Source organism: Pipistrellus kuhlii, unplaced genomic scaffold (genome assembly GCF_014108245.1).
Source record: "Pipistrellus kuhlii isolate mPipKuh1 unplaced genomic scaffold, mPipKuh1.p scaffold_m20_p_9, whole genome shotgun sequence".
Lineage (NCBI taxonomy): Eukaryota > Metazoa > Chordata > Mammalia > Chiroptera > Vespertilionidae > Pipistrellus > Pipistrellus kuhlii.
In genome coordinates, this window is record NW_023425595.1 from 24,321,597 (window position 1) to 24,341,587 (window position 19,991).

The 19,991-nt window shown below is 48.7% G+C and overlaps 1 protein-coding gene across 1 annotated transcript in view; it reads right to left on the minus strand.

Moving 5' to 3' along the window:
• Positions 1–283: 283 nt before the first annotated feature.
• SPON1 (spondin 1) overlaps positions 284–19,991 on the minus strand; it is a 251,181-nt gene continuing 231,473 nt past the window's right edge. The window contains exons 8-16 of the mRNA XM_036427060.2: positions 14,558–14,759; positions 13,348–13,488; positions 12,954–13,029; positions 10,823–11,005; positions 6,980–7,150; positions 6,724–6,891; positions 5,731–5,895; positions 4,136–4,396; positions 284–1,983 (exon numbers count right to left, since the gene is read on the minus strand). Of these exons, the coding sequence (XP_036282953.1) occupies positions 1,820–1,983; positions 4,136–4,396; positions 5,731–5,895; positions 6,724–6,891; positions 6,980–7,150; positions 10,823–11,005; positions 12,954–13,029; positions 13,348–13,488; positions 14,558–14,759 (1,531 nt within the window). The 3' untranslated portion in view covers positions 284–1,819. The remainder of the gene's footprint in view (positions 1,984–4,135; positions 4,397–5,730; positions 5,896–6,723; positions 6,892–6,979; positions 7,151–10,822; positions 11,006–12,953; positions 13,030–13,347; positions 13,489–14,557; positions 14,760–19,991) is intronic.

Below are 19,991 nucleotides of genomic sequence, written 5' to 3' on the forward strand. Positions count from 1 at the left end.
AACCCAGACCCTTCAGTCCGTGGGCCTACACTATTCTACTGAGCCAAACCAGCGAGGGCTAAGCCTCTTATTTATCTTACCTTCCTTTGTAGGAGGAGAAAGCAGCTCATTAAAGGGTGATGTTGGAAACAAAGCTCCAGGAACTCAAAGATGTGACAATAATGGCGCCTTTAGAATGAGGAAGCAAAATCTGCATCCTCGGCTGAATAGGATTGAGGTGGATAACAACTGTAAACAGACCCAGCCTTCTGAACACTTCATTAGTGTAAAAACACAAGAGACAGACCCAAATGAGTTTTTTATTGAACAGTCCCTCTTGGGTTAAAGAAAATAATACAGACTCAGGGCTATAGCATATATATATGTTGTGTTTGAAAATATCCTGATGTGTTTAATGTAAATTCTTAAAATAGTGTATTCAAAGCATTGTATGCATCTCATCCATGATACATATTTGAATAAAGCATAATGAAAAAGACCAACAGAAACCGAATGAATTTTAATAAATCAATAAGAACTGCCAATGGACTCAACTCAACAAAATGTCCTTTTACACTAAGCCTTGGTAGTCAAGTCTCCCTGAATTTGGTGCTGATGAGGGCTGGGGAGGGGATGGAGGACCATGGCCTTCCCTGCGGCTGTGTCTAGGACCAGAGTCCCAGGGTGGAGTGCTGACCTGGGCTTGACTTCCCAGCAGATTTTCTTGCCCAGGTTGGTTCTGTCATATTCTCTTCTCCCTAGATCTCTATCTTCTAAATGTCTTAGCAACACCTTTTCTGTCTACAGAAGAAAGAAAAACTCTACATATAAAATTTTATGATTAAAAAAACCCTTTAAAATACAGAGATAGTGTTTTTATTGAAGAATGGCATGGTGGGCTGTGGGGAAACTTAGCAAAATGTTTTGCATAAGTAAAATATGTTAGAACTGGTTTGAAAACATAAAGGTCTAGATGCATGTAGGGAGGTTTTTAAAAACCCAGGTTTGGGACTGCTAGTGAGTCCTCTTTTGCTGCTTGGGCCTTGGTTCTGGTGGGGATCTAGCACTGGAAACGTCATAAGGCTGGCTTCCTAGGAGAATCCTGGCAAAAAAAACAAACAAAACAAAGCAAAAATTCTAGACTTAGTGACCTGCGTATCAGGTATAGGAACCCTCAACCTTACATTCAAATAAACCTGCCACCATTTCCTTTGGGGAATCAGAAGCCAGTTTTAGGAAAGAGAAATGTATTGAGAATTTCTCAGTGAAAGAAGAAAGCCATTCAACTTCAGTGTTCCTCTTCCTGTCTACCGTCTCCGTCTTCCCCAAGAACTCCTGATGACCGAGGAGACTCAACCGAGGACCTAATGCTCCACTAAGGGAAAAGAGATGAGCAAACCACAGCTTCTTGCAAGAGGGGGCGGGCCAGAGAGAATGAGGGGATCTGCTCTCTTTATCTGAGGGGTGTGTTTCCTGCTGCACCCTGGGACTGAGGCACAGGGTCATTTCCAGACACAGTTGCCTCTTCCTAGAGGCCAGGTCTCTGCCCTGCTCCCGGGTGGATGCTCCAAGGGGACACATTTCCGTTGGGTACAGGGTGGCTGACACGTTCGTGCTGGAGGAGGATCGGCTGAGGGTGAGGGAGCCCTACTCAGCCTGTGCCCACCACGCATACAGAAAGGATGTCCCCGGCATCCACAAGACCACTGGGCGAATGACACTGCGGAAATGACAGCTAGCGAACACGACTTAAAATGCCTTAAACAAACAAGCAAACAAACAATCCAGCCACCGGTGACTCTGGCATCTAGAGGCGGGGCCCTGGATACTTGGACCCTTGTTAACAAGGGTGAACGTTGCAGGCTCTGATCTCCTTCTTGTCTTTGCAGCTGGTGAACTGGGAGCTTTTGAACCTCTTCTTGACAGTCATGTAGCGCTCCTGAATCCCCCCTCCGCACAGTTTGGTGCATTCCGACCAGGCTGTCCACGGGCGCATCCGACAGCCTGAAAGCATGAGAAGCCTGGTTAGGCCACAGGCATTGGGGCAGAACAGGGGTGCTGAGTTCTAGCAAGCAGCTCTCTCCTCTGGTTGTCTGGGCTTCTCCTCTGCTCTTGTATGCAATGAGGTGTTGAATTAAATAATGGTTAGAGTCCCTATTAGGGACTGGTAATCCTTAGGTGATAGACTGCAAATATTTTCCAGCTCCTCCCCCATCATGGGGCTTGATTATATGACTTGTCAGTGGCTTGAAAAAAAGCTGCTGGGGACCCTTCCACCAGCCTGGTGAGACTGGTGGAGAGATCCTTTGGAGAGGCCCCAGCCACCCTATCTGAGACCCCAGAAATACAGGCGAGGCCGGCGTAGACCTTCCAGCCCCAGTTGAGCCAGCCACTGACGGCAACCACATAAGAAGCTGAAGCTGGACCATAGAAGGTGCATCCAGCTGAGTGAGCCCAAGTCACTGAGCACAGAAACATGTTAATACCTGACTTCTAAGCAGCTACCGTTTGGGGTGGCTTGTGAATGCAGCAATGATGCAGGTTGCAATGAATCACTTCCTTCTCTTACGCTTTGCTCCCGGAGTATTTAACCTCCTTCCCGAAAACTAAGTATAAACGCAAGTGTGGTTTATTATTCTTCCTACATAAATGTGCCTTTCCCAAAGAAAATTTCCCTGAACCCCGGATATAAGGTTAGATCTGTATTTTTTTTTTTTTTAAGTTCCCTTGTCTTTCTCCATATGACTGCTTTGTAGAACCAGTCATGTTTACTACCTTTCAACACTATGCTAAGTTTCATGGGGGAGAAGAACATGGCATAGTGTCTCATTTGCACGTGGTCAGGTTTAATGAGTGTTGACTGGCCGGCCGACTACCATGTGCAACAGACAGCTTTTTGGTATGCAAGCAGCTTGCTATCATGAGCTGTCAGGTAGCTCCATGTATGTGCATTTCTCATCGCCCTACACGGAATGCATTAAGGAAGAGAGAAGAAAAGGGTAATGTGAGCTGTGCTTTTAAAAACAGTGTAATGATATACCCTGAACTTCACGTTTACGTAGGCACCTTCCTCACTTACTTTAGGGCAGTGGTTCTCAACCTTCCTAATGCCGCGACCCTTTAATACAGTTCTTCATGTTGTGGTGACCCTCAACCATAAAATTATTTTCGTTGCTAGTCCATAACTGTAATGTTACTACTCTATCGCAGCGGTTCTCAACCTGTGGTTCGCGATCACGTGGCCTTTCCCGCATGAGTTGTTACATTCTGACCACTGGGACCACTCGGTGAGCTCACAATCAATGGCTGGCAAGACACAGAAGGGCATGAGTGCATCTCATGTCTAAAATAAGATGCGGTCACTTACACTGTCGCGACCCACAGGTTGAGAACCGCTAGCAGAGTCGCCTAAGACCATCAGAAAACACAGATATTTGCATTATGGCATTTCGGAGAAAGCCAAACAGTAGCAAAGTTGCAGTTATGAAGTAGCAACGAAAATAATTTTATGGTTGGGGGGTCACCACAACAGGAGGAACTGTATTAAAGGGTTGAGGTATTAGAAAGGTTGAGAACCACTGCTCTAGGGAATCCTAAGACCAGCCATTGGCCTGTACCCAAGACTGAACCATGGATCTTCCCATCTCATGGCTTCATGAACTTATTGATGGTTTTGCAGTCTTGCCTGGCATCAGCTTATTCAGCAGTGTAGCCTCAGATGGGGAGATTTTTAAGTCCTAAAACTCCTTCAAGTTATGCTGGAGGAGGGGGCACATAATTTCTCTCCCAGACTACAAACGGATCTTAATAACTGGCCTTTGCGCCTCCTCCAGACCACGCCAGGTGTCTGTGAAAGTCACTCTGGCTTAAAACCTTCACCTACAGAACCAAGTCTCCCACCCTCACCAGGCCACTAGCCCTTCCCCGATCTGGTCCCCACCGCTCCAGCCGGGTTTCCTGCCGCTCCCCTTGTGCTCTGCTCCATCTGCGTCCCGTTGGCTTTGCTTGAACACACCATGGTCTTTGGTATCTCTATGCCTTTGCAGTGACTATTCCTGCTCTAATTGGCAAACGTCTACTGGCTCTTTAAGACCCCCTTGTATTTCCTCCTCCGCTCCATCTCCCCGAACTCCAGCCTCACACGGGGGAACAATACCTGGGAACTGCTCCCCGTCAGACTCTTCCCTCAGCTGCTCACTCCTCCGGCTCTCCCGGGCCTCTCTCCAGCGCAGCTTCTGGAAGGACGGGTTTCGGCATTTCCGGAGGCGGCACTTTTTCCGCTGCACGGTCTCCGGGCAGGGTGCACCTCCAAACTGCGGCTCCATTTGGATCATCCGGGTCCGAATCATGTGGCCTTTCCCGCATGACTTGTTACATTCCGACCACTGGGACCACTCGGTGAGCTCACAATCAATGGCTGGCAAGACACAGAAGGGCATGAGTGCATCTCATGACTGAAACAAGATACGGGCTCGTACACTCTCCTTGGAAACATCTCAGATCAAGCCTAGGAGCCATGAGGAGCAGGTGCTGTTGTCCTATTTCACAGAAGAGGAAACTGAGGCTCCAAGAGGCAGACTAACTTCATCCAGCCCATATGGGTGGTAAGCAGGAGGGGCAGGATTGGTGCCCAGGCCATAATCTACATTTGACGGCCTCTCTGTGACTCAAGAAGGCTTTAGGGGTGGGGGGAGACTTTGTAGATGTGTACGGAGCCTCTCACCTTGCTCTGTGAGCTTCTGGCATAGACCTGAATCTGGGCAAGCAGCCTGACTAATAAGGGAGAGGGAGCATAAAAGACGACTGCAAGTGCATTTCGGAGAAAGCCAAAAATCAGACCGCAGCCAAGTGCGTCTGCCTTCCCAACACCTAAAAGAGAAGCTCTCCTGGAAAAGTAGCCAGAAAAGCAGGTTCCCTCCCCTCAGGGTTAGTCCGCGAGTAACGCATACAGCTGGTCGCAGATTTGGGAGGAGATGGGGTGGGCACTGAGCTTTGGAGAGCTTGACTTGTTTTTCTTACCGAGGCTGCGAGGGTACAGGAGTCACTGACTCCATGTCCACCCTCTGGCCATGGACAAATAAATAATCAGAAGGAAGAGGAATAAAGTGAAAAGCTTGACTATCCATTGGTTAGACAGCTGCTAATTAGGGATGAGGGTTGGGAGGGAATGAACTAAATAAGTAGTAAGGTTTATTGAGCCTTGTGCAAAGCGTTTTTCATCTCGTCTCCCTTGCAGTTTGTAGATGGATGTGGGATCCTCACTACCAATGAGGAGGCTGAGAGTTTAACCAGTTAACTGCCACACGCCCAAAACGGAAACCATCCTTGGGTCTATGGACATTTATTTAAATTACTTTGCTAACACAGAGCCCTGGCCAGTTCAGCTCAGTGGAGAGAGTATTGGCCCGAAAACTGAAGGGTCTAAGGTTCAATTGCAGTCAAGGGCATATACCCAGGTTGCAGGCTCGATCCTCCCCGCCTAGTTGGGACACATGCAGGAGGCAACTCATTGATGTGTTTCTCTCACATTGATGTTTCTCTCTTTCTCCTTCTCCTTCCCATTCTCTAAAAATCAATGGGAAAATATCCTCGGGTTTAGAATTAACAACATATTAACCACTTTTGCTAACACAGAGGTCCAAATCCACGCTCTTTCTCCCTCCCCAGCAAACGGTTGGAGATTTCAACCAAGCAGTGTGATCTGGCAAATGGCTGGTTAAATGGCGGGCGTGTGGGAGCGCCAGGACTTACGGCATTCGGGCAGCATGCACTTCTCCACCTGCTCCAGCTCCTCATTGCAGTCCCCGAGCTCGGCCAGAGACTTGAGCATCCGCTGGCGGGTCCGCATGCCCTTCCCACAGGTCACGCTGCAGTCGCTCCACTCGGACCATGGGGACAGCAAGCACGGGATGGTGTCTAGGTGGAGAGCCAGGTTAGCCTCTGAGCACGAGCCCCCTTTGCCTTCTTTGATCCCTGTGCCTCCCACTCCCTGTCCCCACTCTTGTCTGTGAAATAAGGTGAAAGTGACTGAAAGATTCAGACACTCAAGTGAACCCCAGAAGCAAGAAGTGGCTCACTCTCCTGCAACTCTGCTGGCCCTGCTGGAGGCTGACGTGTCATCACATGACATTGAATACACAAGAAACATGAATATACACGTCCCCACTTGAAACACCACTGAGGGTCTGAGTAAGGTTTTATTAGAGACAGAAACATTCCACACACCCCAGGAACCATACACTAAAAGTTAGATGCAATGTTGCATTTTTGGACATGTGCTGAATCCCCTAGAATGTGTATGTACTCTGTGCATGTGTACATAGGTGTACTGATGTGAGAGCCTTTGTGCATGTGTGCACAGAGCAGGAGTGCAGTGTTTCATGGGGCCAGGCAAATCCAATGTACAGGAGCGGGGAGGCCTAGGATGACCTGGGGAATGCACATGCCACCCTCACAAAGACCCCCTGGGACCCTATAAACATGCTGCAGGTGAATTCTATCTAAACATCACCAATTTGCCGCCCCAGCATTGCTCAGAGTGGCCCTCAAAGGAGGCCACTCTCTCTGGGCCTGGTTGATGTCCACACAACGATGGCCTTCGTCTGAATCCTAGCAGAGCCCTGCAAGGACAGTGGGACAGAACCTCCCCAACCTCACACCTTGATGGGGGTGATAGTAGGGGGTGCTGTGTTCCCTTATCCTGCCCCTGTCTCCCTCCCCTACCCCCCTCCCACGCCCACTCACGACACTCCGGCATCATGCACTTCTCTGCCTGCGAGGTCTCGGTTTTGCACATGGAGCCATCGGCTGGGCTCATCTTGACCATGCGGTGCCGCTTCTTCATGCCCATCCCGCAGGTGGCGCTGCACTCGTCCCACTCGCCCCACTCGGTCATCAGGCAGCTGCTGGAAGCTGCGGAGTCCAGCGGCCTCGGAGTCATCAGTTGCCTCGGGAGCCGGGCCCCTGCCCCGCCCCGCCCTCCCAGCGTCCCTGCACTCACTGCACTCCTCGTTGACCGTGCACTTCTCCGTCTCTTCCGTGGGCAGCATGCACACGGAGCCGTCCTCCGGGAACTGCTTCACGTACCTCTCCCGGGACCGCACGCCCATGCCACAGGAGATGCTGCAGGGCGACCAGGTGATCCACTCGGACATGGTGCAGGTGGACCCTTCTGCAACACACAGAGCAGACGCTGCAGTCCCAGCGCCGTGCGCCAGGGGGCGCGCCAGACATGACGGGCGGCACCCAACTCCTTAAGGGCAGGAATCAAGAGGAACTAGCTGGCTTTCAAAGGGGAGCCAGGCAGTTGAGGATGTAAGGGAACATAAAAGGTCTACATTTTAAAACCACAAATGTCTCTAAGAGTAAATGAAATGCCCTTTTCCAGATATGTGGGGCGCTCAGTGAGGATTACTCCTTACCCACGATATGAAAGACACTTGGATGGTGGAAGGATGACTCTCTCTCTCTCTCTCTCTCTCTCTCTCTCTCTCTCTCTCTCTCTCTATATATATATATATATATATATATATATATATATATATATATATATATATAGAGAGAGAGAGAGAGAGAGAGAGAGAGAGAGAGAGAGAGAGATCCTATATAATAAAATTCAGTGACCAAAACAGCGGAATGACCAGAGACCAGAACAACTACTGCTCCTTGCCCTGGCCAACCCTGCCCGCCCCTCGTCCCCGCCCCCCCCAGCAGAGACCCCCACCATGATCGTGGTCGAGGCTGGCCTGCAAACCATCCATGGCCCCTTACCCTGTGTAAGCTGTCAGTTCCCAGTCTAGAAAAACAGATGAGAGAATTTTGTTACTGAAGGAGTGAGCGTGACTGGCCTTGAGACATAGGACCAGAGGGCTGATTTGTACTCAAAGAGCAGATTATATTAAGTGGCCGCAGGCACCTCAAAGCCTCAGTTGAGGTTGGTAACAAAGAAGACAAGACCTCAGTTGCTAATGGGGAGCAGATGGTTGGGTGGGGAACTGAGAGAGAATGTCTGTGTGTGTCAGGAGAGGGGGACACAGAGGAAGAACGAGGAAGGCAATGGCAGCCAGCCTCGTTGACACCCTGGACTACATACGGCTTTGCTCCCAAGAGTGGGTGTTAGCAAAGACCCTGATCCTGTAAGAGACACTTAGGATGTTGATGAAAAAGATATTCAACCTCTCAGCATGGCTTATGGTCCTGTTTCCAAGGTGGTGGTGGTGGTGGTGGTGGTGGTAGTATGCTGCTCCAATTGGAAACAGGTGTGTGTGTGTGTGTGTGTGTGTGTGTGTGTGTGTGTGTGTGCATGCGCGCATGCTTATTTAAAAAAAGAGGAAAATGAAGTCATCCCTCTACCATCTATCAATTTATTATGTCACTGAAGACACTGAATGATTAGGTGAGTACTCTGAGGTTAAAAAGATGTGTAAGATATGGATCTTATTCTACTTGGAAGAAAGGAGAAAAAGAGAGAGGGGAGAGAGGGAGGGAGGGAGGGAGAGAGAGAGAGGCTGGCAATAATTCCGGGCATTGAAAATATGATGACAGAGGTAAGCCCAGGGAATTGGGGAACATAGAAGACAGGGAAAGTCTCCCCTTCTGGGAGTTTTGGGGAAGATTTCACACAAGAAGGCACATCTGAGTGAACTTGGGTGGGAAATGGATATTTGTATTTCAGGTGCAGGGAACAGCTTATGCAAACACCCTGCAGAGTGTTTGCACAAGCTGTGTATGGTATAGGGCAGTAGTCGGCAAACTCATTAGTCAACAGAGCCAAATGCCAACAGTTACAACGATTGAAATTTTTTTTGAGAGCCACATTTTTTAAACTTAAACTTCTAATGCCACTTCTTCAAAATAGACTCGCCCAGGCTGTGGTATTTTGTGGAAGAGCCACACTCAAGCGCTCAAAGAGCTGCATGTGACTAGTGATCCACGGTTTGCCGATCACAGGTATAGGGAGTTGAAGCTAGAGAGGAAGACTGAAGTCAGAGTGTGAAGCCAGCCTGCATGTGGCCACAAACTGCCACCTGCACATGTGTGGTGCCCACACATTGTCATTTAGTCTTTGGACAGTGTAGCTACACGATCCTGGTGGAGCGTCAGGAAATCATGGCTGGAACCCATGTGAGACCCAGGGACAAAGCTAACTAGAGATGCATCTACAACCAAATAGGATCCTTCTGTTCCGGTGTGATATGGGTGGAGGTTCAGGGCTTGGCAAGCCCCATTCCAGGCTGCCCTTAACCTGGCAAGACGTTACCCTGAGCAGGAAGAATACCCTCACCACCAACCCGAGGGTCTTGTGAGAGGAAGAGGTTGGCGTCAAGACGCATCCCCCAGATGTCCTCGGGTGCCTTAACTAACACGTGTTTTCACTGTCGCAGTACAAGGTCCACTGCGCTAGGTCAGTGTCCCAGTGCTCATTTTCAGCAGGCCTCCACCTTGGTTCTCTGCAGAACTATTTTGCCAGTAAATTAAAGTGGAGGAGTTTGCACATTGGGCAATGAGGAGCCACAGAGTTTTCAGCTAAGGAGTGACACGATCAGATCTTCATTTGCAAAGAACCCTTCTAGTGGTTCCTGGAGTGGGCAGAGACAATAAGGCCTGGGATAAAGGGCTGGCTCAGGTAATTAGGAAGAAACTCTAAGACTATTTTATCGTGGTTGCACAATAAAATGTGCACTCATGAGGTCATATAATGAATCTTAAATGTCCAAAGGGGTCCTTGCTTCCTTCCCACTTAGAGTGGAACCAGTGCAGAGGGCACATGCATTTGACTTTGGATCAAGTAGCCTCTGGGAACATGAATCCCGAATACAATGAGCAGGCATACTTGCAGAAATAGAAAAGCATATCCTAAAATTCACTCCCCTCTGAAGAGTCTTATCATGGGCACCGTGGAAGTGCAGCCAGGAGAGGCGCTTAAGACTGTCCATGGGAAGAGCCAGTTAGTGAATGATGTACAGTGGGGTAAGCTTTCTTCAACCATCCTCAGCTTGGAAGTAGTTTTCTTCCTGCCATAAACCTGCTCAGTCTTACCCCTTCCCATTGCCTCACTGCCCCTCTGAGATGGTTAAATCACAGAGCACCGAGGATAGATCTGCCCAGACAGAGAGAGGAATCGTATTCTGGAAAGGAGACAGCTGACCTTTGCACAGCAATCCAGTTTAGCACCATCTGGAAGCCTGAGCCATCCAGACATAGGAGGCGCAAGCTAGTAGTTCTAGCCTGACCTTTGAGCAGTTGGAGAGAGAGAGAGAGAGAGAGAGAGAGAGAGAGAGAGAGAGAGAGAGAGAGAGAGAGAGAGAAGGAGAAAAGAGAATTCCTACACACCCCCTCCCCGCCAAAGCCCTGACACAAGGAAGACAGTGCTGTGCCTCAGGCTCAGGCAGGACAAAGAGCCAGAGGGTCCTGACCCAGAATCAGGGCCATGGATCTAGATGCAATCTTGCCCAACCTGCTCATCTGCTTCTTTAAAACAGGCTGGACAGGCTGGAGTTAAGGCCCAGAGCAGGCTGCTTGTTATAGGTAATTTGTCATGAGATGTTTGCTAGCTCTTTAGGAACTTGCATATATTTTCTTCTGTGGCTGGGGAAGGAGGCAAGTGGTCAGTCATTCTCAAGAATTCATTCGATGTCATAAAACTTGTTCGGTATTCAGAGGCCTGGAGACACTGTTGGAGATGGGGGACTGCCCTAGGTGGACCCCACTGACGAATGCAGTCAGTGTCCTGATGCCCCACTATGGACCTGGCCTGAGCAGATATGAGGGACCGGCATCACCAGGCAGCATTGTTCCCTCCTGAGCTTCAGCCTGCCACCTGCGGCCTGGGCTGCCTCCTCACCTTCGTCGCTGCAGCCGGGGCCCATGCAGGGCTGGAAGTCCTGGGTGTCAGGGCAGGGGACACTGAGGTCCAGCTGTGCCTTCAGCATGCGCTGCCGCATCCTCTTGCCTTTGTCGCAGGTGGAGGAGCTGCAGGCGGACCATGGGGACCAGTTGGAGTAGATGCAGGTTTCCGGGGTGTCATCTGGGAAGAGTAGGTGACAGGTTTTCCCTGGGAGCCTATGGCTGCTGAGACTGGCCCTCCCCTCAGACAAGCTCATTGGGAGACAAGAAAATTCCTGCTGCCTGGCTGGCCGCTGTGAGCCTGGTATTCCTGGGATGGGAGCAAACCAGTCCCTTCCCTTTAAAATCTTTATTTCAGCACTAGTGGCCTGGTGCATGAAATTTGTGCATTCGGGGCAGGGGGGCGGTATCCCTCAGCCCAGCCTGCACTCTCACCAATCAGGGACATTTCTCTTGCATTCTGGGACAGCTGGCTCCTAACCGCTCAACTGCCTGCTTGCCTGATCACTCCTAACTGCCTCTGCCTGCCTGCCTGATTTCCCCTAACTCCTCTGCCTGCCTGCCTGATTGCCCCTAACTTCTCTGCCTGCCTGCCTGCCTGCCTGCCTTATCATCCCTAACTGTCTCTGCCTTGGCCCCCACCACCATGGCTTTGTCTGGAAGGAAGTCAGACATCCAGAAGATGGCAGGTTGACCTGGTCTAATTAGATAGATAGAATATATAGAATAGGATTGTTTAAATGGAAGGGAAAAGCTTTTTTCAGCAGGAGGAGATGATCTGGGCAGACAAAAATACATAATCCCTATATCTGGACTGTTAGCCAGCCATATGCACTGTACTGCCAAACAGGTCATTAAAAAATTGAACCGCCTTCTTACACCTTACACCAAACAGCTGTTGCCCTTAAAACCCCTCCTCAGCCCCTATCTTAGGTTATGCTTTCACAGTTCGCCCAGATAGGTTTCTGACTGGTTGGTTTATATGCCAATTAGCATCTCCAGGCCTATCTCCGGGCCTGATCAGAGAGGTGGAGGCCTGGAGAGAAAGAGGCATGGCTTCTGGCCAGGCCCAGGGAGAAAGAGAGAGCCACAGCTGCCATGGAGGCTATGGATCAGACCTTGCTTCTCTCTCCAGGCCTCTCTCTGGGCCTGATCCGTAGCCCCCTTGACAGTCAGTGCTGGGTCACCGTGCCTGCAACCCAGCACTACTACAGGACTGACTTCCAGTCGGTCAAGCCTTTGGTCATTTTGGACATTATGGACCCTGGGTTTTTACATATTAGGATCCCATGGGCAGCTAAATAACCTAATAACAAGTTAAGATTCTCCTTCTATCCCTTTTCCCCTCAACAGATGAATATCTTTCTTTTCCCACACCATGGCACAGGTGTGGGCATATCACAGGCAATGTGGAGAAGCACAGGTTTTTTTTTTTTTTTTTTTTTTTTTTTTTTTGTGTGTGTGTGTGTGTGTGTGTGTGTGTGTGTGTTGCTGCTTCATCTTCCCAGTGATCATGATACATACAAGGGTGTCATGATAAGAGTAAGAGCAGCCTTTGTTCACTAAGCATTTATTATGAGCCAGCGTCATTCTTAGAACCAAACATGTTTTATCCCATTGGAGACTTAACTACTCTCTGAGGCAGGTTCTGTTATTATCCCCATTTTACAGGCGAGGAAACAGTGGCAGAAAGGTGAGTGAGATCCCATGACAAAACTTGAGCTGTGGCCACGGCTCTGCCACTCCCTTCCTGAGTCCTGTGGGATCTGGGCCTCACTCTTCTTGCTGGGGGAGTGGCATCACCCACGTCTGCCTCACAGGCCAGTACGACAAGAATCAAAGCAGAGAGCGACCGGAGTACTGTGAAGCCTATGCAAATGCCATTTACCTAAAGGCCTGATGCTGTTGAGTGCCTATTCCAGTATCACACCTTCACCAATCCCCTGAATCTTTGTGCCCTAGTCTTGGCCTTGCTTTGGATTATATCTCTCAAGCTGAAGTCCTCAAAGATGAGATGACCACGTCAAAGGATACAATCATTTGTAGCTTTTCAAGCATGTTAGCAAATTGCTTTCCCAAAAGACGGTGCCAATTTATCTTGCCACTGGCAACGAAGGGAAACATCGTACCTTCATCTTTCTCTTCCGGAGCCAGGTCTGCTACGATATCATCCACGTTGTCCGGTACGATATTGCATTGCTCCCCCTGCAAGAGGGCTCATGTTAAAGAACAGAATGGGTGGGGTGAAGATGAAGGAGGATGTAAAATATAATGCCCACCCTGTGCGAACAAGACGGAGTTCTGGGCCAACATTTACAGTCTGACTGGAAAAAGAAATGGCAATAAAGTCACAGCTTCCAATTCCTGACCCGGGGCAGATATTACTAATTGACTTTGGGAGGCCCAGGAATCCTACATCCCGGAATATGCCAGGGACCCCAACATTCTGGAGCAGAAAGGGGGGCTGTCTCCTGGAACCCTTGGTGGGAAAGGTCTATGCCAGGGTGAGCTCTAACCCAGTACCTTCCGGGCGATTCTCTCGATGACAACTCTGGCTACTTGGGTGATGGACCCGCCCTCTGGATCGTAAAAAGGACTCTGAGGATGGTCCAGACTGGTCAGGGGCCGGATTTTCTCCTGGGGAATTGTGGGCCTGTTGGGTGACTGCAGTGGGGAAAACAACAACAACAACAAAAAAACAGATACAGAGTAGGAAACAGAATTGGTTAAGAACCACAAAAGCAAAAAAAAAAAAAAAATTTTTTTTTGTTTGTTTGCTTGCAAAGCAATTTGATTGTAATATGATCAGAACAAAAACCGTGATAGGAATTTAACAAGTTTAACTACTATTTATATTATGGAATTCTGTTCCTGCCATGTGTCGTGCATGGAAATTTGTAGGTCTGTACTTTCAGATTCTCCCCCGTACACAGTGGGATTATGCACAGATGAAGAAGCCAAATTTCAGAGAGGTCACCACAGCTCGGAAACGACTGAGCTGGGCTGGCCTGAATCCAGAGCTCTTCCTATGAGCCCAGGCGCTGGCCAACCTTTGTCCGCGGAGGGTCAGATGGTAGATATTTTAGGCTTTGTGGGCCAAACCGTGTCTGTCGCAAGGACTGAACTCAGCTGTTAAAGTGAGAAAAGAGCCCCAGACAACATGTAACTGAATATGTGAGGCTGGGTTCAAATATTTTATTTTCAAATGAGGTGGTAGGCCGAATTTATCCCGTAAACCACAGTCACCATCCCCATCACCTGTTCTCGATTGTTCTAGCCCTGGTTTTCTGATGGCTCCATTTCGATGTTGTTGGTGCACTGGCCATATCTGAGAAATATTGGCATTCAAGGAGAGATTCCAAACTCCTTAGCCTAGCTGGCCAGAAAGCTTTGGCACATGGTCCAGTCCCCACTTTCTTCTCTCTCTCCCTCCTCCCCTCCCCCTCCCCGCCATCTCCCCTCGCCCCTTCCTCCATGCAGTGCCTTTCAACTGCTGTTCCCTTGCTCACCCATGAGCGTCTCTTTAGAAGTTTCCCTCTCTGTGCCCTCCTGACCGGCTGCATGGGCACCGTCCAGAGTCCAAATCAGGACGCGGTGATGAGACTGTGCTGGCCTCGCCTGCCTCACTGTGAGTTTGTCTAGGACCCGCCTGGGCCACATTCACCTCTGTGTCCAGGACGCCGAGACAGAGGCGGGCAAGGTTTGTCCCTCACCACTCTAGGCACACACCCACCTCGTAGGTCACCCCGCTGTCCGTGCCCGCGTCCCAAGGGATCAGGTCCTGCACCACCTTCTGCACCCAGCCGCACTCCTTGGTGCACAGGTCCTCGGCAGACAGGCCCACATTCCAGTCGGGGCTGGGGCCCATCATGGTCAGGAAGGACATTAAGTGGCGTGTCCTGTCCACGGAAAATTCAGCCGAGGGTGCTGCTCTCCTGGAAAGCAAATACAGAGACCATTATGTCATGGGGGTCGGGGGTGCACACTCAGGGACATCTGGCCGGACCATGTAAAGCAAGCATGTCAAACTCCTGCAGGTGGCCCACGGTGAATAATTTTGTGGCCCAGCCAGTGTAACAGTATGTAAGAAATGTTTTAATAAAAATTTTGTAACAATTTTTACAATATTCTGTCATACATAATTATTGATAACTAATCTCAATGTTCGATAATGACTGATTATTATAATTCTATTTCATTTACACGCCTCTTGTGCAGGCGCACCATTTCCCTCCACTAATACCAGCAGCAAATATTTTAGCAGCTGACTACCACGTCATTAGTCTCGTACTGACTTGTTTGGTGTGCACAACGGAAATATTTAGCTTTTGGAGAACAAAAAAAAAAAATAGGTTTATTTGCGTTATGCTTATTAATTTATGCAGTTATTCAGTGTCTGGTAAGTTAATGTTCAAGAAAAAAAATATTGATTTTTATTAAAATGTTTTATTATTTTATGTTAACGATTACTCATTTACTTCAGTCCTTTGTATTTGGTGTGTCTCTATGGAAATAAACCCACATTTCTATGAAAATTGGAGCCTTTGTGTTTTTGTGGCCCACAAAAACTTAAACCTGGTTTATTTGTCTCGTGTTAGCCTTTGAGTTTGACGTGCTCGGTGGGAAGGAGGAAGGCGGATTCTCCATCTCCCCGTGCCTTTGCCCATGAGTGGTTTACACATTCTCTCTCCTGACTTTATCCTTTGGTCACATATGCTGCCGTCTCATCTACTTTTTATTTATTTTTTTAATCCTCACTTAAGTATATTTTCCCATTGATTTTTAGAGAGGGAAAGACAGAGAGAAATATCGATGTGAGAGAAACACATCGATTGGTTGCCTCCTGCATGCCCCCTGGCCAGAGCCCGTGCCCTTGATCAGAATCGGACCTGGGACCCTTCAGTCCGCAGGCCAGTCCTCTATCCACTGAGCTGATCCGGCCAGGGCCTATGCACTTTCAGTGTGTACACAACACTTACTGTTACTTTATTTGTTTTGCTGTTTATTGACTGTGAGAGGAGGGCTTTTGTCTGCCTTCTTCATGGCTTTAATTCCAGTTCCTGTACACAGTGCCTGGCGCGGAGTAGATGCGCGGTAACTTTTTCTGGATAAATGAGTGAATAAATACTTTGGGCTACACGTGAGCCCAGCTGTGCTGGATGCGAGATGAGCTTCACAAGTGAAAACTGGCTAACAATGCCCGAAGCCCTTTCTTAGACATTTTCACTGAACAAGGTCCCCGACTCCAATTTGTGGATGTGGAAACCCAGGCTCAGAAGGGTTATGCAATTTGTCCAAAGTCACCGAGTGAAGTGGTAGCACGGAGACCGCATCCCAAGTCCATACAAGGCAGGCATCTTTTTCATCATTCATTTCTGAACCATGCAGCCTGCCTATCCCTTCCTCCCTGTATGAAGATCTACATCAGATCCTGCTGCCACCATGGTCCTGCCCCGGCACCGACTCAGCCGTGTTCTCCCGTGGGCCAGCTGGGACCCGGCTACAGAGTCAGGGCCTCTGGCTGACAACCCCTGATCTACAGGAGCCGGTTCTCCAATCCCGTCTCTTCGTGCCGCTAAGGAGTCTCAGGAGTGGCCGGGGCTGAAGAGATCAGGGAGGCGGTCACCGAGGGGCCTGGCAGAGGATGGGAGTCAGCCGGCTCACCCTGTGTGGCAGACCTGCGCTATTTTATTTCCCTACCCCCGGAGCAATCCTGCGGGGTTAGCATGATTATATGGCTTTGCAGAGAAGAAAGCAAAGCGTATAGAGGATCATGAACTAAGTGACAATAGCGGCCAGGGTTGGAAGGCAGGTCTGCCTCACCCCCAGTGGGTCTGAGCTAGTGCTACCGGGAGCAGCAGGGAATCCTCGGCTGGGGACCAGCTCATCTGTTCAGTCCAGCTGGCAGCTGGGCCACCTCAGCTGTTCGGGAGTCCCTGTGTCCCTCTGTGGGGACCAGCTGCTTCTGGCTGCCCTCACCTGTCTCCGGAAAGCAGGGACTCCGGCCTGGTCAGGCGCCACGGCACTGGACGCCTTGGGCCCTGGCAGGCCAGATGGGATCCAACAACGGGCACCACAGAGAGGGAAGCCCGGGGTGCATCCTGGCACTGCCTCTCATGGCTGCATATCCTTGGACAAATTTCCAAACCCTCCTGTGCCTCAGTGTCTAAGTCTATAACGTGGGGATCCCCACGTGGGTTGCTATGAGTTTCAGGGAGATATGGTGCTCACAGTACTCAGCCCAGGAGCTGTTCTCACAATGCCCGTTTCCTTCCCCATGCCCTCGTGTCTTGACAGGCAGCTCAGTGGTTTTAGCAGCTTCCTTAAAGACCTGGTTTCTGGAAGGCCTGCCATCTGGGGAGCTGCGGCATTGTTCACCCAGGGACTAAGAGGACACAGTCTGGGGCCTGCCTTCCATGAAGTGCCCAATAGAGAACACTGGCATCTGGGGGGCTTCTGTACGCCCCAGTCCTTCTTGGCCCTTGGCCCCTGGAGCCCAGCAGTGCCTTGGAGAGCAGCCTTCCTCTTTCATTGCCAGAGAGACCAACCTCTCCACCTATTACCTTCCCGTAAGGTAATAGGTGGCGTGGCTTTGGGTCAGGTTAGTGGCTCATGTCTCGTTCCTCCCTGGTCACACTCTTTACCATGATAACCGAAGGGGACAAAAGCAGCTCTACTGAGGAATCCAGAGCTGGAGAAGCCAAACCAAACCAAACCAAACCCACCCAACACCCAATGAAGACACTGCCCAGGGATGGGTTTGATAAGGACTTATGCAAACTGTTCTCTGCAAATGGGTTTCAGCCCAATCTGCAATCTGAGTGAGGGATCCTATAATCCTTGGTATGCATTTCAGGAAGCAGGAAACAGGCAGCAACTGATCCCTGCACACACACCTGCCCTAAAGTTGGATAATCTGGTGTGCTTGAATCTATACGGGCCTAGGAGTGATTTTCTAATCTTTAGTTGTGCTCTTTCTTGAACCTTTGATTGGGAAGTTCACCCCCTAACGGACTGCTAGCTTACATAATGTGTCCTGCGGGAAGTGCTTTCTGAATTCCCCTCAATTGCTTAGGATCCCGGTGCTCCTTCTCAGAGCAAGGTGAGCTAGCGTTTCCATGGAGTGTCTTGTTTGATTTCCACCTTCCCTCCTGGGCTCCTAGAGAGTAGGGGCCATTTTTGTCTTGGGCAATCCTATACCCCAGATTCTCCTCAAAGAGTTGTTGAAATAAATGGTTTAATCTAAGAAATGAATGTGAAGCTCTTGTATTTCCTTTGACCTTCAAATTTAATTTAAAAATCACCTCGATGTATTTATTACTTCGACAATAAAAATGCTATTTAAACTAATGAAATGGATAAAAATATACGTAAATTTTCCTTAGGAAATGCTAGCTAGATATGACCGGAGTTCTTTAATTTGTCCAAACCATAATTAAAATTCTTACTCATGCTTTTTTATATGCCACATTTCCCCATACTGGCTTCAGTTTTCTATGTGGGATTTAAATTTTAATCAGCTTTCTAGCAAAGATGTGGTCATATCATATACTGAATATGTGTTAAAGCATGATAATTAAAATGATGTAATATTCAGGATAAGAAATAAATATAAATTAGTGGCATGGACTAGAGTCCCCATGAACTTTAGATTTACTCAAAATTAGGGGGAAAGAAAAGATTGTTCAACAAATGGGGTTCGGCTAACTTAATTGCAACAAAAATATCATAGTCACATCTAATATCACACACACACAAATAGCCAGTGTTAAATAGAAAACAACTAGAGCAAAGAAAAAAATGTCAACTCTTCTGATCTGTTAGAGAAAAGTTAATTTTTCATCTTTGCAACAGTAAAAGCAATCAGAGGTAACTAATTGAATTAGACACCAAATAAAAACTTCTGTGTCATTAAAACAGCAGTATTGAATTAGAGATAGATAATAACATGTTGGTCAAAAGGTCTCCCGCTAGTGTGACTGACAAATGTTAATAACTATTGCATCTCCAGAGCTTATCCAAATCCATAATAGCACAATCTCAAAAGATAAGAGGAGACATTTCTAAACAAAACTTCCAAAAATACCACAAAAGAAAAGAGGCAATAAAGAATTTTATGGGATTCAGGTCACTGGTGACTCAGATCACTCATATGATGCGTTCTGTCTCCTCAACATGTATTTCAAATAGAGATCAGGGGTAGAGGATAAGAGTCAGTAGGCAGCTTTTGGTGTTGCAGAAACTCAATCATACCACTAGAGGGCGCTCTATCCATGCACTAGGCTGAAATCCTGGGTCCGTGGGGGAAGGTTTTCTGACTTGGAAAACTGTATATAACCTGGAGGCATCGAGGGCACCAGGTCCATCTGGCTGAGTAGATCCCCTAGTCCAGCCTTCCTTTACAATCCCGAGGACATCAGTGGCTCTGAGCAAGTGCTACAGGGAGCCGGGAGGGTGCTGTGCCTTCAGCCCTGGAGAAAGATGCCTCTGACCTTATGACTTGCGTGATGATGGGGAACAGACCTCCAGAGGCGGGATTTCTGGTGAGGGTGACCGTGTCTCCAATACACTCGCCTCACCATCTGTCTCTAAAACAGGGACGTTGTCTAATCAAATGTTAATTAAAACAGGGAGGCCGGAATAATTGAGGGGACTCATTATGTGAAAAGGAATATACATTCTTTAACATAAAATCTCTACTATGTTATGTTTTAAAGAACTAAAATTTCTTCTTAAAAGTTTCAGTAATTCCTAGCATCCGGACTAGACCAGAGGAACTGGGTGGTGGACACTCAGGATTGATTTGCAGGAACCTTGGGCATTTTCTATGCCGGTGCCAGAGGAACTAGTGACGGATGTGGGTTTCGTTGAGAATTTGTCTTTCCTGTCTCTCTACCTGTGCTCTGGGCTGTGGGAGCCGTGGCTTGATTTATGGAGCTAAACAAGTCGGCAGCTAATTTGTTCATTCGTGGCTGTCCTTTGAGAAGTGGTCCTGTGGATAAAGATGAAGATCATTGAAAAACAAGTCAGTTTCCACGGGCAGGACCTGGCAAAGTAGGTCACCCTGGCTTTCCACTGGCCCGAGGGAGGCTGGAATCCCATTAACCTCAATCGAGCGGGCTCAGGGAGGGGGGGGGGGGCAGGGCTGTGTCTGCAAAACAAAACTT